Here is a 23,712-nt window from a genome sequence, read left to right as displayed (position 1 = left end):
TGCCTCTTTATTGCTGAGTCATAGTCCGTTGTATGGCCTATGATCAGCTAATGGACATTTGGATTGTTTTTAGGTTTTTTTTTTTTAGCTATTATGAATATTTTTGGAGTTGCTATGAGCATTTGCATACCAATCTTGGTGTAGACATACGTTTTTGTTTTTCTTTTTTTTTTTTTAAAGATTTTATTTATTTATTTGAGAGAGAGAGAATGAGATAGAGAGAGAGAGCATGAGAGGGGGGAAGGGTCAGGGGGAGAAGCAGACTCCCTGCTGAGCAGGGAGCCCGATGTGGGACTCGATCCCGGGACTCTAGGATCATGACCTGAGCCGAAGGCAGTCGCTCAACCAACTGAGCCACCCAGGTGCCCCATTTTTGTTTTTCTTGAGAGGATTCCCTAGAGTGGAATTGCTGGGTCATATGATAAGCTTATCATTTACTTTTTAAGAAATTGCCAAACTATTTTCCAAGGTAACTATAATGTTTTATATTCCCACTGTGTATGAGAGTTCTAGTTTTTCCACATCCTCACCAACATTTGGTATCATCCGTGTTTTTATTTTTTTTAAGTAGGTTCCACACCCAATGTGGAGCTAGAACTCACAACCCTGAGATCAAGAGTCGCACGCCCTACCGACCGAGCCACCCAGGCACCCCTGGCATTATCTGCATTTTTTAAATCGTAACCATTCTGTGTGCATACATGTGTAATGGTATCTCATGGTTTTATTATTTTTTAAAGATATTTAAAATATTTATTTATTTTTTTAAAGATATTTTTTAAAAGATTTTATTTTTTTAAGTAATCTCTACACCCAACTTGAACTTACAACCCCAAGATCAAGAGTCGCACACTACCAACTGAGCCAGCCAGGTTATCTCGTGTTTTGTTTTGTTTTGGTTTTGTTTTTTTAAAGATTATTTATTTGACAGAGAGCGAGAGACAGAGAGAGAGGGAACACAAGCAGGGGGAGTGGGAGAGGGAGAAGCAGGCTTCCTGCAGAGCAGGGAACCTGATGTGGGCTTGATCCCAGAACCCTGGGATCATGACCTGAGCCGAAGGCCCCTGGAATCATGACCTGAGCCGAAGGCAGATGCTTAACGACTGAGCCACCCAGGCACCCTTATCTCATGGTTTTAATTTGCATTTCCCTGATGGCTAATGATTTTTTTATGTGTTGCTTAGCCATTCATGTATCTTTTTTCCGTAAAATGCCTATTCATATTTTTCTGTTCGTCTTAAAATAGTTTAATTTTTTTTCATTATTGAGCGTTGAGAGTTACATATTGTGGATACTGGTCTGCTACGAGGTATATAATAATCTGAAAATAATTTCTCCATTTTTGACTTAATTTTCTTGATCTTGCCTTTGTAGCAAAAGAGTTTTTAATGTTAATGAAGTTCAGCTTATGCATATTGAGTTGATTTTATCTGTGGTAAGGGTCACAGTTTTGTTTTGTTTTTGTATACGGATATCCAAATCTCCTGCGTCCATTTGTTGAAAGGGGCAGGTACCTTTAGCAGTGAAGCCTGCCCAAGCCCTGGGCGATTCCGCCAGCAGACTGCATGGGGTTGAGCAAATGTGGTAGCGTGTTGGTGCTCCGTGGTGAGCAAAGAAAGGATGGTTGGATTACCAAGGGCCTTGGTCTGGTCTCAGTTCCTTTGGGAGGTAATTTGTGCCAGGGCTGGGTTTTTTGTGGCGACTCTGGGCCGTACTACGATTCCCAGCATGCACTGCGCTGGCCTGCCCGCTGCGGAGGGGCAAAGCTAAACAGACCTGGAAGTGTGGCGGCGAGGGAAAGGCTGGGACACGGTTTCTGGTACGGAGATCGATTTCTCAAGGTTTTGGCCTGCGCGAGGGACTAGCAAGCCGAACCGTGAGAAGTACTACCTCCCCACTCAGACACACCCCCCGTCCTCTGGCCCGCCGTAGCCTCCCTCTCCGATCGAGACCGGACTCGTTTCTTCCTCGAGTTTACCGCGGGGACTAACTCTTGAAGACGACCAACTGCAGCCGAGAGTTTTGCCGGCCGGGCCAACCAGAGGCGAGATGGAAGAGGCGGGGGTGGGAGCCGCCAAATTGTCCAGGAGAGAGTCCATTTCTCCTGTAAAGGGCGAGTCGCCCCTCCTGGGACCCCGAGAGGAGCAAAGGAGCTGCGGGGGGGTGCGGAAGCGCAGGGACCCCTCCCCGCTCGGGTGGGGACCGCGGCGGGGCCGGGCTTACCCTTCAGCAACCCCCTCCAGGTGTCCGGGCCCAGCCTCGGCCACCATGTCGCACCAGACCCCTCTAGGCTCCTCAGTGCCACACGCCAGCTGCCTAGACCTGTGGAGGGGAAAGAATGACCAGCTAGTTCGACAGGCCAAGGTAACGCGGTTGCTGGGACCCTCGCTTTGCAGGCCCAAAATACCAGAAAGAGGGTTTCCGGTGGATTTACCGCAGCTGATGGGGAGGGATTGAGTTTGACTTCCCCCATCAGGAGCCAGAAATGACAGGAGAATGACATCCCTTGCCACTGTTGCAAGGGGAGAAATAAGGACTGATCCTCAGTGATACCTCATCCCACATTTGTTAGGTGGCTCAGGACTCGCGTCTGTCTCTGAGGCGACAGCAGTTGGCTCAAGATGCACTGGAAGGGTTCAGGGGACTCCTCCATAGTCTGCGGGGTAAGCAGGATCCTCCTCAGGATGCTCAGTTACCTTCCTCCACAGCCAGAGACCAGCTCCTCTTCTGCATTTCTGGGACTGAGAAAATTACTAGGGGGCAGGGGATCCTATTTAAGTCACAGACAGGACTGGAGTGGAATTCTCTTTGGTGCAGGTGAATCTCTACGCCCCGTCCTCCCCCTGCCACGCGCCCGCGGCCCCCCCCCCTTCCCCCCCCCCATATTTGAAGAAGTGGTTTCAGAGATGATCCAATCTGGAGAATTTTCTGCCCTTTCCAAACTGTGTGCAAACGGCCATTTTGGTTGGGGTGAGGTGATCTTTGGGTTTGGATCTTATCTGGGGAATCTTTCTGGGGGAAAAGTGGTCTGTAAGATCAGCTTGTGTTGCTCCAGGGCTCCCTGCGGCTGTTCCTGTTCTCCCCTTGGAATTGACTGTTACCTGCAATTTCATTACCCTGAGGGCGAGCCTGGCCCAGGGTTTCACTGAGGACCAGGCACAGGATATCCAACAGGGCTTGGAGAGAGGTGAGGGCCAGAGATTGCTTTCCATTTCCCTGCCAGACTGTCTGGGTTTAAGCCCTTGCAAAGGGGACAAGAGGAGCAATAAAATTTGTCACCTCCATGGACAGAGTTGCCATTCTCTTATCCTCCAGGTGCTCCTTAGACCAGGAGTACTTTTGTGACCTTTGGGCTCCTGCAGAAAAAGAAAACCAGAGATGAGGTCCCAACCTTAGCTGTATGTGTGTTCTCTACAGTGCTGGAGACCCAGGAGCAGCTGGGGCCTAGACTGGAATGTGGGCTCAGGGGGCTGTGGGACTCTGTTCTCCATTATTCCTCCCTTCTGCTGGAGCTGCTGCCTGCCCTTCACCACCTGGCTGGCCTGCAGGCTGCCCTCTGGCTAAGCACTGACTGTCTTGGGGACTTGACCTTCCTGCTGCAGACCTTGAATGGCAACCAGGTAATTTGGGAAGTAACCTGGACCTAAGGGTCTCTTCCTATCTCTCACCTGTCTCAGCTGCAGTAGCATCATTTTGTGCTGGAAAGGCTGCTGGGTTGGTGGTCAGAAGACGTGGGTTTCTCCGGGACTCTTAGTGACCTTGCTCTGGTTGGTCCCTCATTGGGGTGATTCTCTTGAGTGGTGGTTTTTGTTTTTTTAAGATTTATTTATTTGAGAGAGGGAGTGCGTGCATGGGGGGGAGGCATAGGGAGAGGGAGGGAATCTCAAGCAGACTCAAGCACAGAGCCGGATGTGGGGCTCAACCTCACGACCCTGAGATCATAATCTGAGCCCAAATCAAGAATCAGACACAACCAACCCAGTCACCCAGGCGCCCCTTGAGTGTTTTTTAAAATAGCTTAATGGGGGTGCCTGGGTGGCTCAGTCGTTAAGCGTCTGCCTCAGGCTTGGGTCATGATCCCAGGGTCCTGGGATCGAGCTGTGCATCGGGCTCCCTGCTCCTCGGGAAGCCTGCTTCTCCCTCTCCCACTCCCCCTGCTTGTGTTCCCTCTCTCACTGTGTCTCTCTCTGTCAAATAAATAAAGAAAATCTTAAAAAAAAAAAAAAAATAGCTTAATGATCTTAGATAGGGTTAGGGCTTTTATTGACCTTGCTGAAGTCATCTCCCAGCCTCACTCTTCTCATCAGTAACCCACACATGGTCCTTGCCCTGTGTGTTCTGGGCTTATACTGAATGAGGAGGTGCACTAGAATAGATCATCAGTGCTCCCAAGTTTTTCTTCCTCCCTTTATCCTCGCCCCATAGCTATCTGTACCTTAGAATTGAGGGAACAGGAATCAGGAGGACCCTTGATTTCAAGGTCCAGCCAGTATAGACTGAGATAGGAGAAGAGGTAGTTCTAGGCTTAGAGCCTCTGATCACCCTTCTTTCCTCAGAGTGAGGCCTCTGAGAATCTGCTGCGGCTTCTGAAAACTTGGAGCCCCCCAGCTGAGGAGTCAGATGCTCCATTGACCCTGCAGGATGCCCGGGGCTTAAAGGATGTCCTTCTTACTGCTTCTGCCTATCGCCAAGGTCAGCTAGCAATCTTACTCATCCCTTCCTCACCACTCCCTGTCTTAAGGGGTCCTTTGGCTCATACCTTCCCTGTCATGTCCCATTCAGCTCAGTGGAGCTTCTTTGTACTCTTGTTCCCTATCATCCCCTTGCCCTATGGGCTTCTTTAAGTTTAAACCCTGATTGACCTCAGGCCTCCGGGAGCTGATCACAGGAAGTCTGCCCAGGGCACTGAGCAGCCTGCAAGAAGCAGCCTCAGGTCTGTGCCCACGGCCTGTGTTGGTCCAGGTGTACACGGCTCTGGGGACCTGTCTCCGTAAAATGGTAAAGATAGTCCTAGCGTGGGTTGGGGAAACCATGGGTGTTATAGACAGCTTTCTGCTTTGTGAGGGTAGCTGAGGCTTGTGTCCTCTCAATCCTCTAGGGCAATCCACAAAGAGCTCTGCTGTACTTGGTTGCAGCCCTGAAGGGGGGATCAACCTGGGGTCCCCCGCTTCTGGAGGCCTCCAGGCTGTATCGGCAACTGGGGAACACAGCAGCAGAGCTGGAGAGTCTGGAGCTGTTGGTTGAGGTAAGGAACTAAAGATACAGGGATTGCTGAAGTGCTTGTGTTAGGGAGACTAATCAAATTGTAAATAGAAGGAAATAGGGCTCCCAAAGATTATAGATATACTTTTTTCTTTTTGTCCCTTTTAGGCCTTGAATGTCACTCACAGTTCTGAAGCCCCCCAGCTTCTCATCGAGGTAGAGTTACTACTCCCCAGACTTCACCCAGCCTCACCCCTTCATTGTGGCACACAGAGCCAGGCCAAGTACTTGCTAGCAAGCCGATGCTTACACGTGGGAAGGTGAGGTTCCACTGCCTTGCTCATCTGAGCTCCTCTTCCCATTTCTGATGCCTTCCCTGGGGTATGACTCTGCTTCTGTTCTTGCAAGTCAGCTGTATGGACAAGTCAGTGGTAGGACATAGGTTTCCACTCCTCTACCTCCTGCCTTGTCACTGGACCTGAACTTAAGACTCTTTACCCAGACACTAAGCTCTTGGATCTTTAAAACTCTGAAATCTCCTCCCAAATCCATTCTGTAAGGAGGGTAGATCCATACTGAGCTAGGATTGGAGCCCCAAGACCCCACTCTCCCCACTTCCCGGGGCTCTTGAGCATCCCTTTGTTAGCTAAGAGCCCTTGGAGGACCCTGCTAAAGGCCTAAGGTGAAGCTCGTGGGCTATGATTTCTCAGGGCAGAGGACGCTGCAGAGCATTACTTGGACCTGCTGGCTCTGGTGCTGGATGGCTTGGAGCCAAAGGTGGGTATGTCTTCAAGATTCTCTGTAATGGGGTGGGAGGGTTGGAGTCTCCTCTGGAGTAGAGCAGGACTGCTATTTTCTCTTTCTTCGGCTATTCTGTCTGTCCAAGTTGGAAGGCCAGACCAGGAAGGTTCCCAGAGCAAAGGGTCCAGGGTAGCAAGCAATGGGTGGTCTCTGTGTGGTACCAGAGCCTGGTGAAGAGGTTGGGCATGGTGGCTAATGTCTCTTTAAGACACTGCATCCTCCTCCCACCCCAGTTCTCCCCACCCCCTTCCCCTGCAGGGCCTTGTATGCCTGAGGTCTTCTTAGAGGCAGCGGCAGCACTGATCCAGGCAGGCCGAGCCCAGGATGCCTTGACTGTATGTGAGGAGCTGCTCAGCCGCACGTCATCTTTGCTTCCCAAGATGCCCCAGCTGTGGGAAGATGCCAGAAAAGGAACCAAGGAGTCACCACACTGCCCATCCTGGGTCTCTGCCACCTACCTGCTTCAGGGTCAAGCCTGGGTGCAGCTGGGGGCCCAAAAAGAGGCAATTAGTGAATTTAGCCGGTGAGCTCAGGAAGCCAACCAGGATCCTAGGGGAAGTATGGAGGGATAATTTGCTGATTGGGACCTGAGTTGGTAAACTCCATTCTTACCGACTCACCCCAGAGTTTCTGAGTTTGACTTTTTACCCCTATTCTGTGTCCCATTTCAGGTGCCTTGAGCTGCTCTTCCGGGCCACTCCTAAGGACAAAGAACAAGGTGATCTAGACTCTCAATTTTCCTCTTCCCTTCTGGAAGTGGGGGTGGTGAATGTGTTGCCTTTCCATGTGTCCTAGCCTACCAGGAGACTTAAAAAAAAAAAAAAAAAAGGGACTCCAGACATAAGAAGAGAAAGAGGAGTACTTGGGGTTCTGTCATACTAGGTGCCTGGGTAGCAGGGACACACTTTTTGACTTTGGGGTGGTCCCCAGGGCCTGCTTCCAATGGTGAGAAGGGGTGTGTATCAGATATGACACTACAACAGCTTCGGGCAGCTGCCCTGATTAGTCGTGGACTGCAGTGGGTGGCCAGTGGCCAAGATACCAAAGCCCTACAGGACTTCCTCCTCAGTGTGCAAATGTGCCCAGGTATGTATATTTGCATGACATCAGCTATGCTCAGATGCACAAGGACAGAGAGGCTCATGGGGGGCCCTTGGGGATCAGTGGGAGAGTGATGTTCCCAGATAGAAGGGGATGAATGGGGTTGTACGTATATACCTAGGGATATACCCAGGTTTGAAGACATTTGCAAGTGTGTGTGAAGGCTCTCCAGAGTTCCTCAGTCTTCCCAATGTCCTCAGAGACAAAGGCTGTAACTGTGCTGGGAGTATGTTGGGGAGAAGCAGAGTCAGCTGAGCCCTTTGTCTTGGGCAGGCAGTACCCAGGGATAGGAATGGTTGGGAATGGAACCTCCTGGTTCCATGTGTGACTGTAGAAAAGATACTTTCCTGCTCTAGGCCTCAGTTTCTCCTTTTATAAAATGCTTAAGGCTGTGTCAAGTTCTAAGCCTTTCTACTCTGGGGTGGGGCTACAGGTAATCAAGATGCTTCCTTTCACCTGCTTCAGACTCTGAGGAGGATGGATCGGAGGGATGAGGCCACTGCTCTCTGGTGGAGGCTAGAGGCCCAAACTAAGTTGCCACAGGAGAATGCTGCATGGTAAGGCTGAGGCCTGTGGGCTTGGGGCTGAGGGCATCCTGGAGTCCTTGAGTCTGTTGGGGGTGGTGATGAATGAAAGGGAGGGAATGGCTGCCCAATCTTCCACCTATCCTTCACCCTTAGACATCACTCTTTTTGCTCTCCAGGTCTCTCCCCCTGTACCTAGAAACCTATTTGGGCTGGATTCGTTTCCCTGACCGTGAAACTCTTCTTGAGGAGTTTCAGACATCTCTGCCGGAGCCTTGTGATCTGTAGCTGCCACATTTTAAAGAGCCTGAGCTGGGGCTCCAGTGGCCCATTTCTCTGTGGGGAGGGTTTTCTGCTTTACCATTCTTGGGGGATGTGGGTGAAACTAATCATTCCTATATAAGTCTGGCATTGGAGAAGTTGGTAGTAGTCCTGCAAAATTTGGCCTAGTTACTGCCATTCTGGTTCCAGAGGAAGCTCCCTTGCCACCATAAAGGCATTAACTTTGCTTATGACACCTTTTTTCCTGTTTTCCTTTTAATCGTGTTTAGTAAAATCTCATATTTATCTCGTTTGCCTACTACATATACTTGACTGGGAAGGCTCACAGCTGTCTGATTCAGTTGAGTGCTGATTATCTAAGACGCCCTCTCCCAACATCATCTACCTTATGAGATTGAGTTCTGGGTAGAAGAAAGGGCCACAGGAATCCTTGCAGTGGCTTTGGTTCTTTCTGTTGCCTAAAAGCCCGAGTCTCAAAGCCCAGGATCCTGTGCAAGGTCACAGAATGAGTGGAGCTGGGTCTGGAAGGTGGTCTGGGCAGGCCTCTCAGGACAAGGGCAGGTTTTTGATTCTTAGAGGGGAGGGACAAGCAGACCTCTGAGTCTCTGAGTGACTCCCTACCCCAATCCCAAATTCTAGAAATTAATTTAATCAGCATGATACCAGAGCTGTTTATTGAATTTAGTCAGGGCTAGCTGGCATTTGGGGCCCAAGGACTTCAAGTCTCAGCATGCAATTTTCTTGCTGCTTTGGGTTCTGTTGAATCTACTGTGTTCTGTGGTTGCCTTTTGACCCGTTTTTGGAGTTGAGTGCCCTCCCTCCTCTAACCATTAATATAAATACCCAGTGGTAAGAGGAAGCATGTACCTCCAAGCCCTGAGGAAATGTAAAGCCTATGGGATTAGGGTTACCAGAGGGTGCCACAACAATAGGGTGGAATGGATTAATAGCTGGGGTGCTAGTCAAAGGATTCGGAGTAGGGATGGCTGAAGCCAGCGTTTTGAAGGAGCCAGGAGAGGGGTTAGGGTGGAGCCTTAGGTTTGGGAAGAAAATGGGTATGTAGGTTATCACTGCAGCAGGACTAGACTAATACGTGGGTTCAATCCATTGTGCCAGCTTCCTCAGCAGGGTAAGATCAGGAGCCAATGAACTGGAGCCAAGTGGGAGAGTCCGCCTCCAAGGGATTAAAGGCTCTTCTTTCGCCAGTCGATCTGGCGCCATCCTTTTCGTTGATTGGTCGCGAATCCCAATCCGTCGAGGAAGCGTAGCGCTGCGGCCAATTGACGTGGCGTTACTAGGCGTGTTGCATCCCTGAGGCGGGAGCCAGGCCGCAAGCGAATTTCCTGATTGGCTCTGGTCCGCGGGTTGCTGGGGAGAGGCGCGGAGAGGCGGGCGGGAGTCCGCAGGGCAGGCGCTGATTGGCTGAGGTGAGAGCACCTCTCCTTCCGATGATTCGGCTCTTCTCGGTTCAGTCTCAGCGCAGCGTCTGCAGCCGTCGTTTGAGTCGTCGCTGCTGCTGCCCCCTCCCGGATCAGGAGCTAGTGTATACCGCCCGCCCACCGCCTCGGTTCCGCTAGGAGGAAGCGAGAAGGAGGCCGCCTGCGGGTTTGTCGCCGCTGCTCGCCCCCTGCCCGGGAGAGCCGAGCCCCGGCCCAGTCAGTCGCCTGCCACCCCTCGTAGCCGTTACCCTCGGGCCGCCACAGCCGCCGGCCGGGAGAGGCGCGCGCCATGGCCTCTGGAGCTGAGTGAGTGTGTGCGCGCGCCCGCCCGCCCGCTGCGGGTGCGCGCACCTGGGGACTCGCCGCGCTGGGTAGGCCCGGTCGGGCCTGGCCGTGGGCGCGTCTAAGAGGTGGAGACAGGGAAGGAGGGAGAGAGGGAAGGGAGAAGAAGGGGGACGATGAGGGGCCGCGGGTCCGGTCTGGGTCTGGCTGCGCAGCCGCGCGCCCCCTAGGCCGGGCTTGCGTTGGGCCTGGGTCGGGGCCTGGGCCAGATCGTGCTGTGTCATGCAGGCCCGGCCGGCCTGATTGGCTCCCTGGGAACCGCTGTCCTGTTCTTGTGAGGTGTGCGGGACCACATTGCCGGCGCGGAGCCCCAGGGCCTTAGGGCGCCCACCTGGGATCAGGTTTACTATCCGCCAAAGGCCTTTGGTCCCCGGAGGGAAGAGGCCCAGCGGGCCCGACACCCTAACTGGGCCCGGTGGGCGTGGACTTTGGGCCACGTGAAGGTCTTAGGAGCCGGGAGACCGGCGGAGGCCGGAGCGGGGAAGACTCCGCGAGTTCAGGGAAGCTCACGACGGCTTTTTTGGAGCTGGGTCGGCCTGGCCCTTGGTTGACATCCTCACGACCTGAGTAGTGAGGAGCTTTTAGGGAGAGGGCGGGCCCTGCGTTTCGTTTCTGGCCTTCTTCGTACTTTAGGTTGGTATGAGAAAGCTTTAGTCAGTTTTTCTTAATGTTATGAAATGGGGGCGGGAGGTAGGAACTTTTCTGTACTGTTTTGGGCTTTTGCTAAAGTTCGAATCTCAGTTGGTAATTTGCGGGCCTTCCTCGATTTCAGCCTTTGTGGTGAGAAGGTTAGAGTTGCCCTAACTCTTTGAACACACAGGCTCCTTTCCCCAAATTGCTGTCTTGAGAAATCTTGGGCCCTCCATCCCTCAGGAAAGCATCAGATAAAAGCTGACCACCTCTGCCCATCTGCCCATTATATTTAGAATCAAGAGCTTTAGATACTGAAAAAAAAAAAAAAAGCCATCATGTGGAAACTCTTCTATGCAAATCACTTTCCTGACTTAAAGAGAATTTAGTTTTTTGAGGTGTGTTCCCTTTTTTTTTTTTAAGTCTCTAAACCGAGAATGAAGTATTAGTTGGATGTCTATTTAAAAGGACCATTACTTATTAATACTTACTCTCTTAGGTTATTCAGTCAGTCATTTATTTTCAAGACTAAAAATAAAAATTCAAAATTCTTGGAACCTGGCATCATAGATGGTTTCTAACCTCTAGGTCATCTTGATGACTCTTACCTGAACTCCCTCCAAGTCCCCTGTGGCCCGCTGGAGTTCTGGAAAGGGCCTGACTCATGCAGAAGACAATGGGGGATGTCCCCAAAGAGCCTCCAGGACTGCTGTTGGCCCACGATCAGGCTGAAGCTCTCTTTTAGAGGTTACTTCCTTTGATCTTAGTAGATAGATATGGAAGTAAAGGTCTTTACCTTAAGGGAAGGGCATACTACTCATCTCCATTGCCAGGGTCAGGAATGGTAGGCAGATAAGTTTTCCTAGAATGCAGCTTTGGGGTTAAAATACAAATACAAACTATGATGACTAGAGGCATCTGGCATTTTATTTTTCTCTAGCCCCAGTCCCATAGATTAAACAGGAAGGTGGGCAGTCCTTGGAGGGTATTTTGATGTGTGAGAGAGAGGGTAGAATTGATGGGTTTAAATTGCCTTCAGCTGCCATATTGACCATGCTTGTTCTCCAGGGTGTTGATAAGCACTGGAAGAGTCTGCCTGCTATGCATCATTGTGCCTAGAGTGCTACACTTTTAGGTTGAGGAGGCAGGTTTAAGCTGAGGAAACTCCACTCTTGGAAATGAGTTTTAAGGTGATTATTAAATACGCAGCCTGTGTGAGAGGATCAGCGGAAAGCTTACAACTTTGTTAGATGAATGGGATTTGTAGTTCTGTTGGGTATATCAGAACCAAAAGATGGAGAAACCCCACAACTCCCTAGCTGGTATTCTGGAGTATAGGCATCTTTTTTTCTTGTAAGTTGTGAAGATATATCCAACCGGAATAATGTTTTGTTTTGTTGACTGATGTATTTCCAGATCATAGGATGGTGCCTGGCCTGTAATGTATACTTGCTAATTTGTTAAGTGAAGGAATAATTAATGGAAAAGATTCCTTTTTATTTCTTCATTTCCTCCATTGTCTGGTCTCCCTGTTTTGGTTAATGTTCAGGTTTTCCTGAGCCTTAGTAAGAGAAGGTAGCTTTTCAAAGGGAGAGCCCACTGAGTCTAGTTACTGAAGGTTGAAGATGAGCTAAGAAGTTGGTGTAAGGTGAATGATCTAGGGAATGATTGAAACTACTTAGAGGGTTTAAACTGAGCTTACTCAGGCAGCCTTGGTTTGGGTGAGGGATTTGGATTTGCTCCACATCTCATCATTTCTTGGTTTTGACTTTTTGAACCAACATTGTGGAATTATATGTCTTTGCAGAGATTTGTAAAGCTGTTTTTGAGCTTGAGCGTCTTTTTGAAGGTTTCAGATCTGTTAGTTGAGTTGTTTTGTTTTCCCCAGATATTATGCTTGGCATTTCTGTGGTATATAGAATGCTCTGGCATTCAGCTGGTCTAGCCAGTAAGGATGGTAGTGCTAATGATTTTGCTTCATTGTCCCCAGGCTTGCTTGGTGGGACTTTGGGCCTCGCTGAGCCCTACAGGAAGTTGTCTTGCTCACTTCATTCTCCAAGAAGGTTAGCAAAGAAATAGCTTATGCTTTGTTCTGCAGTGCTAATCATTGTGACCATTAATAACATGTGCCAGGCATTGTGTTGAACATTTTGCATTCATTATCTCACTTAAGACAACAATCCTCTAAGACAGGTACTACTGTATTCGCCTCTTTACAGATGAGGACATCAACATCCAGAGAGGTTAAGTAACTTGCCCAAGATCACAATTAAGCAGTGGCAGGGTTGGGATTCAGATCCAGCAGGTCTAACTGCAGAGCCCCTTCTCCTAATCGCTATCTCATACTAAGACTCTTGTCATTTCTGTAATTGTTACTCAGCCTTTACTTCTATTTAGTCTTTTCAGGCCATAGTTTCCTGACTCTGGGGCAAGATCACTTGGGGCCTTTACAGCTAGGATACCAGTGCTCAGAATACCAAGAGCTGCTGGAATGGGAACTGTATGTGCTAAATGTTACTCTATATGACTTTGGCTGAATATCCTTTATCTCACCTCTCTGGTGTAGGGACAGCTTCATTTATCCACTATTTCTTTCCTAAGTGTGAGTTTTAAAAGACTGGTGGGGCCCCTGGGACTGGAGTATGTATTGGGACTAACTTCATTTTCTCTTTCTAGTTCAAAAGGTGATGACTTATCAACAGCCATTCTTAAACAGAAGAACCGTCCCAATCGATTAATTGTCGATGAAGCCATCAATGAGGACAACAGTGTGGTGTCTTTGTCCCAGGTAAGTTGGGTCCAAGGTCCAATCTTTCCTTGTTGCACTTAACCTGAGGGTTTTTCCCAGGTTTCTTTCCTCATTTTTTTTTTTTTTGCAGTGACCACAGATAGAGTGGGGTTTACTGGGTATTCTAGCCTCCAGGGCTGCTGCTTACCCCCGGGCCCAGTGACCCAAAGGCCTTAACCTTCTTTTCTCAGCCCAAGATGGATGAGCTGCAGTTGTTCCGAGGTGACACAGTCTTGCTGAAAGGAAAGAAGAGGCGGGAAGCTGTGTGCATTGTGCTTTCTGATGACACATGTTCCGATGAGAAGATTCGAATGAATAGAGTTGTTCGGAACAACCTCCGCGTACACCTAGGGGATGTCATCAGGTGTGTGTGGGGTTCTTGGCCCCTCAGGGATGGGAGGCCAGAGACAGCCTGAATTATAGACGGGACCCCAGTGAAGTCCTTGGCAGCTACAAATAGCAGAAGCCTCCTAGCCATGGAAAGACTTAATATAGCAGAGCTGTCTTTAGGTTTTGATTCTGCCTCCCTGGGACTTCAGAATTTACTTCTGCATGACCCTTGGGACGAGTTGGATTTCTGTGATTTTCATGATTCCTTTATTTATTTATTTAGTTAGTTAGTTATTTTTGCCAGAGGTATAATTTATCACATGCTAGACACTGGTTTAGGATGCCATTTGAGGGTGTTTGTCTACGAAATGATCTCACTGTTATGTTGAAATAATGGCTTTTGTCAGGGCCAGAATGAGGTAGAAGTGTGGGCACAGAAGGTGGACTCCAAGTAGGTTTTTTTTTAAGGATCCAAGTTAATGCAGGAGAGAGGCATAGTTTGAGTCAGATCCCTGAATAGCTTCAATCTGAGTGATTTTGGACATAACTTTAGGTAAGAGGCTTCCCCGTCTTGGAGTCATCACTAGCCACTGCTATTCAACCACCTGTCACCTGGCCAGGAACATCTCAGACTTCTGATTATTTTTCATGGATTCTAGGTTTCATGTAGCCTTCCTGGAGGTGCTAAGTCACTTTGTCAAGGTCCTCTGATCACCTGGCTGAGATGATTTTTATCAGTTCTATTTCTTTGATCCTGTCATTTGTCTGACTAAGGCCTCCCTTTGTAATACTGGATTACTGATACAGAATGGGTCATCTTTGGATATCTCTCACTGAAGACCCTTTTTTCTGTTTCTTTATTGTGGGGGCTTTATATGTGTGGGTCTTCCTTTTGGCTCACTGATGAGGAGTGAGTAGCCCCACTAGCTTCTTCTAATGGTTCCTGCTACTACCCCACTTGAGTATGACTTGTCTTAGTTCTGCTTGGCTGCTCCTTTGTCCTCAGTCTCACACTACCCTCCTGCCTCTCTTCACCTAAAGCCATCCCTGCCTTTTCTCTTTCACTCGCATCAGCTCTCTGTGCCAGGCCCTTTCGGATGCCCAGTGCTTGGGGCTGCAGTGTGGTTGGTAATGTGGAGTCTGCTTGTCATCCTCAGCATCCAGCCGTGCCCTGATGTGAAGTACGGCAAACGTATCCATGTGCTACCCATTGATGACACGGTGGAAGGCATCACTGGCAATCTCTTCGAGGTATACCTTAAGCCATACTTCCTGGAAGCTTATCGACCCATCCGGAAAGGTGAGAGATAATTTTAGGGACTGAGCTTAAGGATGGTTGTTTGTAGGGCTACCTGGGAGTAAGCCTTGGAATGTCTTTATCTCATTCTCATATATGTGTGCTTACACATAGATTCTGTACACACGCTCATGTGTACTCTCCTTCCCTCTTTCTCCCTCCCACTCCCTCCCCCCCTTCCCTACTCCCATTCCCTGCTTTGGTAGAGTAAGCTTTCTTCTCTTTTGTCCCAGAAGGAGGACTTGGGCACTTGACTGTGTCACAGTCCAAAGTGTATTTAATATTTAGCACAGCCTGACCATTGGTGGTGGTTGTGAAAGCTTGGTTACCTATAGCCCAGAAGTCAAAAACCTTATGGGCTTCAGGCCAGAGGCCAAAACCTGATGTGCTAGAAGCCCATAAGGTTTTGTTCAGTGTCCTCTTGAGTGGCAGAGGGACTCTTCACAGTTTAGCTTTCTCCTCTTGCCTGATGCTTAATAAAGTGGAGGTGGGAAGGGAAAAAGAGCAATATCTCGTGAATTTGGCATTTTAGACTCCAGGTACTGATGAGGAATTCTCACTTGCTCTGGTATTTGACCTCTCTGACGGCACTTGTGCTAATTGCTCTCATAGGAGATATTTTCCTTGTCCGGGGTGGAATGCGTGCTGTAGAGTTCAAAGTAGTGGAGACAGATCCCAGCCCTTACTGCATTGTTGCTCCAGACACAGTGATCCACTGTGAAGGGGAGCCTATCAAACGAGAGGTGAGTTCTCTCCTTCATTCCAGTACCCAATTTCATGATTACAAAGTGGGATAGTTACGTGATAACTACTAAAATTGGGTAGGTGCTCTTTGGGATGCCTGGGTGGCTTAGTTGTTTAAGTGTCTGACTCTTGATTTCGACTCAGGTTATGATCTCAGGGTTGTGAGATGGAGCCCTGCTTCAGGCTCCATGCTAGGCGTGGAGCCTGCTTGAGATTTTCTCTCTCCCTCTGCCCCTCCCTTTCCTCTCTAAAAAATAAAAATAAAATAAAACTGGATGCTCTTTGGAACTAAGCTCCTTTCCAGAGGTGGGAAAATCAGCTATTTATTTTCAGATCTATGTGATACCAGTGATTTTTAAAATCTAGATTGTTGGGATGCCTGGGTGGCTCAGTCAGTTAAGCTTCTGCCTTCAGCTCAGGTCATGATCTCAGGGTTCTGGGATTGAGTCCCATATTGGGCTCCTTGCTCAGCAGGGAGCCTGCTTCTCCTCTGCCTGCCACTCCCCCTGCTTGTGCTCTCTCTCACTCTCATTAAAATCTTTTAAAAAAAAAAAATCTAGATTGAACCATAATTTTTGTAGAAGTGACATTGATGAACGCATCCAGACTTCTGCCCATTTCCCGGACTTCCCAGCTTTAGGTCTTAGGGGAGCCCTTCCCAGTAATAATACTAAGGACAGTGTGAAAGGGAAAGGCTATGCTAGAAATCTTAGCTGTGGGATTTTTAGAGTTCTTTGAGTCAGGATCCCCTTAGAGGAAATCATAGAACAGATTTCTCTACATCAGATTGTAGAAGGGTTTGGAGAAACTCAACTTTTGCTGATATTAATATTCCTCCATTTTTTTTGTTTGTTTGGTCTCCTCTATATTCAGGATGAGGAAGAATCCTTGAATGAAGTAGGCTATGATGACATTGGTGGCTGCAGGAAACAGCTGGCTCAAATAAAGGAGATGGTAGAGCTACCCCTCAGACATCCTGCCCTCTTTAAGGCAATTGGTGTCAAGGTGAGCCTCCTGGGTCCTGTGGGACACAACCTCGGCTGGTGATTAATGAAGACTAGTCCATTCTTCGTTGCCTATCTTTTTTTTTTATTATTACAGTTCTTTAAAAATGTAAAAAACATTCTTATCTGATGGACCGTATAAAAACAAATCTCATCATAGTTTGTCAACTTGTCTATAATAGTACCACCTAATAGAAGTAGAAGTTTCAGGAAATTTGCGATGTGAAGGGTCCTGAATCCAAAACATTTGAGAATTGCAGATTTGCAATGTAATTCCTAACCGTTTGCATATCATGGGTCACAGTGAAGATGAAATTACTCCTTTCTCTAGTATGTACCGTACAAATAATTTTATCTTCCATGTGGGCATTTCCCATGTGCAGCCTATGGATGAGGCCACAGAAAAGACAGCTTCAAAGAGGAAAAGTTGTGGTTGGTGGTAGGAAAAGCATTCCAATATCATAGTAAATCCTAGAGGGTTGTGATTACAGGAATGAGTGAGCCTCTGGCAGTACTCTTTCTTAGATGGCTAAGCTAGTCCTGGCCCTTGTCTGTCCAAAGTCAAGCCCTTGGCCTAGTGGCCTCTTGCTTTTTTGTAGTCCCAGGATCTTCAGACTTAGCCACATTAGAGTTTCTTAGGGTGATTTCTGTGCTCTTAGTCTTCTGTGCAATGTATAATCATAAATGTCAGTTTTATGACCGTATTTTCTCTGCTAATAAGAGGAGTGAGTATGGTCTGAGGTAAACTGTTTTCCTAGCAGTTAATGCTGAGAGCTTATTCTTACTGATGTCAGGGTCGAGCTCTGATTTTCATCCTCTCTAGATAGAGCCACCGTCAAACCATTTTAGAATGGATGGGGTTGGGGGAAGGTAGGACTCTGAACCTAATCATATTCTCTGTACTGGTCCTCAGCCGCCTCGGGGAATCCTGCTCTATGGACCTCCTGGGACTGGGAAGACCCTAATTGCCCGAGCTGTGGCAAATGAGACTGGAGCCTTCTTCTTCTTGATCAATGGTAGGAGACTTGGTTCACCTTGTGTTTGGCTGGACCTTACTCTGAGCTGAGCACGATCCAGTCTCATGAACTAGAGAACTCATGGACATGTTTATTTGCACACATGCCCTCGTGTGTATTTCATCTTTATTCTGTTGGGGTACATTATGGACAGATAAGCAACAAGGGGAAGGTATTGTACTCTGGTGCCCCCTGATCTCCCCTTGAGAAAGATTGTGAAAAGGCTGAAGACATTGAGGGGGAGCAAGTTAGAATGAGAACTCAAATTTTGTCTGATAATTTATTTGAGAGGGTTTGGGGGGAAGACCGGCTGAGATCACCTGGCTCCTGGGGAATGATAGAGGTCCATCTGGTGTGCTGCTTCTCCTGCTCTGGCCAGAGGTCCCAGAGCATGTGCTGTCTTCTTGACATTTAGAGCTTGACTGTGAAATATGTGTTGTGAGTTCCTTGGCTTCTCTCCAGCCTAGTTTGGTGGCTATCCTGGGATAGAGTCTGTGAGAAAGTAAGCAGAGGTTACCACATTTTCACACAGCACCTGTCTATGGGCTGGCCAGATAAGAGATCTGATTTCTTTTGGAATTGAAGAAGGATATCGTTCATATCATCAACAGTCGTCATTGTTTCTATTCTGTATCCTTTCAGGTCCTGAGATCATGAGCAAGTTGGCTGGTGAGTCTGAGAGCAACCTTCGTAAAGCCTTTGAGGAGGCTGAGAAGAATGCTCCTGCTATCATCTTCATTGATGAGCTAGATGCCATCGCTCCCAAAAGAGAGAAAGTAGGAACTTACCCGAGGGGATAGTGGGGGTTGAAAGGTCCTCACTTCACTTCTGACCAGACATCCTGTTCTGACAGACCCACGGGGAGGTGGAACGGCGTATTGTATCACAGTTGTTGACCCTCATGGATGGCCTAAAGCAGAGAGCACATGTGATTGTCATGGCAGCAACAAACAGACCCAATAGCATTGACCCAGCCCTTCGGCGATTTGGTAAGGACCCCAAATTTCTTTCAAACTTATTCTTGCTCGTAGGGAGACTATAGCTTTACTGAGTTTAATCTCTTTGATCCCATGCCTGTCCTTCATTTAAGTCACCTAATCTGAGGATTTCTTGAAGCTCCTTGCAGTGATAGGGCCTAGGGGTCTGTTCCTTTATTCCATGTCCTGTTTAGGGTGACCAACCATCCTGGTCTGCCTGAGCCTGAGGGGTTTCCCAGGACATGGAACTTCCAGTGCTAACACTGGGACAGTCCTGGATAGACAGGGATGGTTGGTCACCTGAGACCTGTCCTTTCTTCCCTCTGGACCAGAAATGAGCCCTGTTTGTGTTCACACACTGTTGTGCAGGTCGCTTTGACAGGGAAGTAGATATTGGAATCCCTGATGCTACAGGACGCTTGGAAATTCTTCAGATCCATACCAAGAACATGAAGCTGGCAGACGATGTGGACCTGGAACAGGTGGAGTGATGATGAGGGCTGGCCCTGAGTTAGGATATCTTTTTCTAGGCAGTTAAAGTGAACTGGCTGGGGACACAAGTTTAAGATATAAAGAGACTGATTTTGATTCTTGGGCAGGGAAAAGGAAGTGATCTGATATTGAATCCAGGAAACTGGAGTTGGCATGTTTCTCTGTTGATACCACATTAGAGTAAACCAGAACTTTGGGGTCAGCTTTATTTCCAGGCTCCAAGTCTAGGCTTGACTATTTAAAACCCAGCCATTGAAAGAACTGCTAGTAGGTGTTCAGGAAAATGGGAGGACCCAGAGATAGGAGTCACGGGAAGGGGCCAAGATTTTGTAGTCTCTGAGCCTCTTAAGGCAGTTAGGTCTTGGAGACAGAGTAGTAAGTAGATCTTTTCTCTGCAGGTCGCCAATGAGACTCATGGGCATGTGGGCGCTGACTTAGCAGCCCTGTGCTCAGAGGCTGCTCTTCAAGCTATCCGCAAGAAGATGGACCTCATTGACTTAGAGGATGAGACTATTGATGCTGAAGTCATGAACTCTCTGGCAGTTACTATGGATGACTTCCGGGTAAGGACTGCACCCCCATCTCAGGTACACACACATGCATTTTGACCTTTCCCTTGGCAAATCTCATCCCCAGTTTTTCTTTTTAGTGGGCCCTGAGCCAGAGCAATCCATCAGCACTGCGGGAAACTGTGGTGGAGGTACCACAGGTGACCTGGGAGGACATTGGGGGCCTGGAAGATGTCAAACGTGAACTTCAGGAGCTGGTCCAGGTAGGGTAATTTGGTCCAGAGTGAGTCACAGCTTCAGTACATTGTACGTGGCTTGGGGTGTTGGCAATTGAGTGCAAGAATTGTGAGAGCATAATTCATGAACCTGCTATTCTCAATTCGGAGGCACTAAGGACCCTGCCCCTAGAGAACCTAATTTTACACCATGGCGTGGTTGGGAGGGATGCTGCTGTTTGGTTAGGTTTGTTTCAAACTGGGGGGGTATGCCAAAGCCTCTTTCCTTTTCTTTCTAGTATCCTGTGGAGCACCCAGACAAATTCCTCAAATTTGGCATGACACCCTCCAAGGGAGTACTCTTCTATGGACCTCCTGGCTGTGGGAAAACCTTGCTGGCCAAAGCCATTGCTAATGAGTGCCAGGCCAACTTCATCTCCATCAAGGGTCCTGAGCTGCTCACCATGTGGTTTGGAGAGTCTGAAGCCAATGTCAGGGAAATCTTTGACAAGGTGAGCTACAAGCAGCTGAGCTATCTGTTCACTTGTTTGGCAGCAAGGTAGCTGTTTCTTGGGAGAATTAAAACCATCTTGTTCTGGCAGCTCAGCTGGAGCAGTGAAGGTCACTTTAATTTCCTTTCCTTCTCAGGTCTGAGAGACCCAATTGTGTTAATGCTTGAGTCCATGTGTCCCTCCCATAGGCCCGCCAAGCTGCCCCCTGTGTACTGTTCTTTGATGAGCTGGATTCAATTGCCAAGGCACGTGGTGGTAACATTGGAGATGGTGGTGGGGCTGCAGACCGAGTCATCAACCAGATCCTGACAGAAATGGATGGCATGTCTACAAAAAAGAATGTGTTTATTATCGGCGCTACCAATCGGCCTGACATCATTGATCCTGCTATCCTGCGACCTGGCCGCCTCGATCAGCTCATCTATATTCCACTTCCTGATGAGAAGTCCCGTGTTGCCATCCTCAAGGCCAACCTGCGCAAGTCCCCAGTTGCCAAGGCAGGTGCAAGGGCATTGGTGATACGGACTTCTATGAGTGCTCAGCCTAGTGTGGCATTCGGTTCCTAGAAAAGATTCCACTGGGGATTTCCGGGGATAGGGTTGTAAAGGGAGGACGGAAGACTTGAAGGTATTAATACAGTCCAGAATCAGGAGTAAAGCAGTGGCGAAAGATGGCACAAACTGGAGTTAGGAGTTCTTGGGTGGCTCAGAGATCAGTGTATTATAGGGGAGGGGAGGCTAAATGCTAAGGTAGCTCTATTGCTTCTTTTAGGATGTGGATTTGGAGTTCCTGGCTAAGATGACTAATGGCTTCTCTGGAGCTGACCTTACAGAGATTTGCCAACGTGCTTGCAAGCTGGCCATCCGTGAATCCATCGAGAGTGAAATTAGGCGAGAACGAGAGAGGCAGACCAACCCATCTGCCATGGTGAGTCTACATCTTTTCCTCATATGTGCCAGTTGTGGGGAGCCACGTGCTCTAGAGGTAAGCTCTATCATGCTCTAGAGTTAAGAGTATAAGGTTTTGGAAAGCTATCTGATAGATGCCCTTTTAGGTGGGCATCAAAGAGAAAGAATACTGAGTATTAATCTCTTCAGTGTGGAATTATAAAGGCTGAGAAGAGATAGGTAGTCTATATGCTCAGCCTGAAGTAGGCTCTGTGAGGGAAATCAAAATATGATTGTGCACATAAACAAATAGAGCGGGGTTTAGAACCTAGGATCTATGGGCCTGTCCTTCCTTGGTGGTCCATGAACCTACTGAAATTAAATGCAGAATTTGGGGTGTGTATGTAAGCTTCTTAAAGACAGGGAACCTGTATTATCTTGCATATTTCCTAGTGTGTCTTGGCACCATGTTAGAGATTTCATAAATGAGTAAATAAATGAATGAAAGGCTGTCTTTATCTTTTGTAGGAGTTCTGAGACATCCCTTTTCCCTCCCATAAAAGCTTAGAAACTATTGATATATTTAATCCTATGGAATAATCTCTTAAGTCACAGCAGTTGGAGTGGCTTCTTAGTGGAAGAGATAGAGTTTGAGCTGGGTTATGAAGGGAGACTATAAAGGCTAAGGTAATAAGCAGCCTAAATAACTGGCTTAAGAAATAGGATTGCAGGAATTGGGGAAAACCTGGGTAGATTTAAGAGGGCATATGTTACTGGAAGTGAGGCCACTAGGTAAGGTGTAATCCAGATGTGGTAAGCGCTGAAAGTCATGTACCTTATCTTTTTAAAATTTAGGTGGTTTCGTTTTTTTTAAGAAACTTTATTTTTAAAATTTAGCTTTATTGAGATATAATTCACATATAGTTAAATTCACCCTTTTAATGTATACTGTTTCCATGCATCTTGACAAATGTATTTTAAGTTCTATAACTATTATCACAGTTTAGATAAATTGCTGTCGTCCCAGAAAGTTCTCTCATGCCACTTTAGTCAGCCGCTTCTTTCCACCCTAAGCCCTTGGCAACCACTAATGTGATTTTGTCCGTACTGTTTGGGTTTTTCCAGAATGCATTAACAGTTTTTAAGTAGGGCACTGACTCAGTTTTAGGAAGATTGGCCTTGCAACTATTCGGGTTGGATTAGAGAGACAGGAGACAGTAAGGGAGGGGGGTGACCAGGAAGGCCAGGGAAAGAATTCAGGCTGAACTTTAGCCCTGGTGGTCTGTGTTTACCAACCCTATAGGAGGTAGAAGAAGATGATCCAGTGCCTGAGATCCGCCGAGATCACTTTGAGGAAGCCATGCGCTTTGCCCGCCGTTCTGTCAGTGACAATGACATCCGGAAGTATGAGATGTTTGCTCAGACCCTTCAGCAGAGTCGGGGCTTTGGCAGCTTCAGGTAATTGCGTTACAGTGGGCAGTACTTAAGTGGTTTTGGGTAACTGTACAACCAAGGTTATGGGAGTCCTAAGGAGGCTGGCGGGTTAGTTGTGAAAATCCTACACAGGCCCTGTCCTAACTCCCTTTTTTGGCTCTGCTTTTGTGCATACAGATTCCCTTCAGGAAACCAAGGTGGAGCTGGCCCCAGTCAGGGCAGTGGAGGCGGCACAGGTGGCAGTGTGTACACGGAAGACAATGATGATGACCTGTATGGCTAAGTGGTGGTGGCCAGCATGCAGCGAGCTGGCCTGGCTGGACCTTGTTCCCTGAGGGTGGGGGCGCTCGCCCAGGAGGGACCAGGGGTGTGCCCATGGCTTGCTCCATTCCTCAGTCTGAACAGTTCAGCTACAGTCAGACTCTGGACAGGGGGTTTCTGTTGCAAAAAAATACAAAACAAAAGAGATAAAATAAAAGCGATTTTCATTTGGGAGGCGGAGAGTGAATTACCAACAGGGAATTGGGCCTTGGGCCTACGCCATTTCTGTTGTAGTTTGGGGCAGTGCAGGAGACCTGTGTGGGTGTGAACCGAGGCACTACCGCCACTCCCCACCGTAAAGCATCTGCACTTCACTCAGTGCTACCCAAGCCTTCCCTTCCCTCTACCCAACCTGGGCAGGAGGACGAAGGGCCACAGTTGCTGGGTGTTTATATAGAGAGTAGGTTGATTTTATTTTACATGCTTTTGAGTTAATGTTGGAAAACTAATCACAAGCAGTTTCTAAACCAAAAATGACATGTTGTAAAAGGACAATAAACGTTGGGTCAAAATGGAGCCTGAGTCCTGGCCCCTTTGCCTGCTTCTTTTCCTGGGAAGGGCCTTGGGCTACCCCTTACTGTCAAGGCACTCTTCAAATGTGAAAAATTAAAATAAGATTGCACCCTCTTCCCCTTCTGATTAACAGCAGTATGAACTGCCACCTTGCCCCATGTCTGTATTATCACTGAATAGGCCTGCAGGGGAGGGGGTACAGCCTGCCTGATGGAGCTCTAGTTGTGTTTGATGTGGATGGTAAGGTTAGGCTGCAGAGCTCTCTTTTCCTGACCAAGGACTGAATTGGGGTGCCTTCCAAAAATCTTAAAGGTTGCAGAAAGAGAATCTCCGTCTGAGGTGGATGTTCTTT

The 23,712-nt window shown here is 48.1% G+C and overlaps 2 protein-coding genes across 9 annotated transcripts; both read left to right on the top strand.

The window, feature by feature from the left end:
• The first annotated feature begins 225 nt into the window (after window positions 1-225).
• On the top strand, window positions 226-8,202 carry FANCG (FA complementation group G). Of its 6 annotated transcripts, XM_078061417.1 has the most exons (15): window positions 234-1,819; window positions 1,933-2,364; window positions 2,573-2,663; window positions 3,056-3,187; window positions 3,418-3,620; window positions 4,557-4,692; window positions 4,868-4,998; window positions 5,099-5,245; window positions 5,371-5,522; window positions 5,913-5,979; window positions 6,237-6,526; window positions 6,675-6,721; window positions 6,934-7,089; window positions 7,538-7,661; window positions 7,808-8,202. In XM_078061417.1, exons 2-15 carry the CDS (start codon window positions 2,050-2,052, stop codon window positions 7,914-7,916), a joined length of 2,100 nt encoding a protein of 699 aa, XP_077917543.1. In that variant the 5' UTR covers window positions 234-1,819; window positions 1,933-2,049; the 3' UTR covers window positions 7,917-8,202. The 6 variants fall into 6 exon arrangements, 5 of the variants coding, with proteins under 5 accessions (XP_077917544.1, XP_077917545.1, XP_035937213.1 ...); XR_013443741.1 differs by having other exon boundaries at window positions 226-2,364; window positions 7,570-7,661; XM_078061418.1 differs by having other exon boundaries at window positions 233-2,364; window positions 5,913-5,983; window positions 6,262-6,526.
• Window positions 8,203-9,330: 1,128 nt separating this feature from the next.
• Window positions 9,331-23,363, top strand: VCP (valosin containing protein). Of its 3 annotated transcripts, XM_036081315.2 has the most exons (18): window positions 9,371-9,655; window positions 12,312-12,384; window positions 12,998-13,109; window positions 13,301-13,473; window positions 14,597-14,739; window positions 15,349-15,479; window positions 16,354-16,485; window positions 17,398-17,500; window positions 18,143-18,276; window positions 18,354-18,489; window positions 18,847-18,959; window positions 19,368-19,532; window positions 19,619-19,741; window positions 19,993-20,205; window positions 20,394-20,702; window positions 20,977-21,132; window positions 22,396-22,550; window positions 22,704-23,363. In XM_036081315.2, the coding sequence occupies exons 4-18, from the start codon at window positions 13,307-13,309 to the stop codon at window positions 22,807-22,809; spliced, it is 2,286 nt and encodes a 761-aa protein (XP_035937208.1). In that variant the 5' UTR covers window positions 9,371-9,655; window positions 12,312-12,384; window positions 12,998-13,109; window positions 13,301-13,306; the 3' UTR covers window positions 22,810-23,363. The 3 variants fall into 3 exon arrangements, with proteins under 3 accessions (XP_035937206.1, XP_035937208.1, XP_077917542.1); XM_036081313.2 differs by lacking the exon at window positions 12,312-12,384 and having other exon boundaries at window positions 9,331-9,655; XM_078061416.1 differs by lacking the exons at window positions 9,371-9,655; window positions 12,312-12,384 and adding an exon at window positions 10,925-11,068.
• Window positions 23,364-23,712: the final 349 nt, after the last annotated feature.

This window comes from Halichoerus grypus, chromosome 14 (genome assembly GCF_964656455.1).
Source record: "Halichoerus grypus chromosome 14, mHalGry1.hap1.1, whole genome shotgun sequence".
Classification (NCBI taxonomy): Eukaryota; Metazoa; Chordata; class Mammalia; order Carnivora; family Phocidae; genus Halichoerus; species Halichoerus grypus.
Note: the sequence above shows the minus strand (reverse complement) of the source record. Positions and strands in the feature narration are given on the sequence as shown.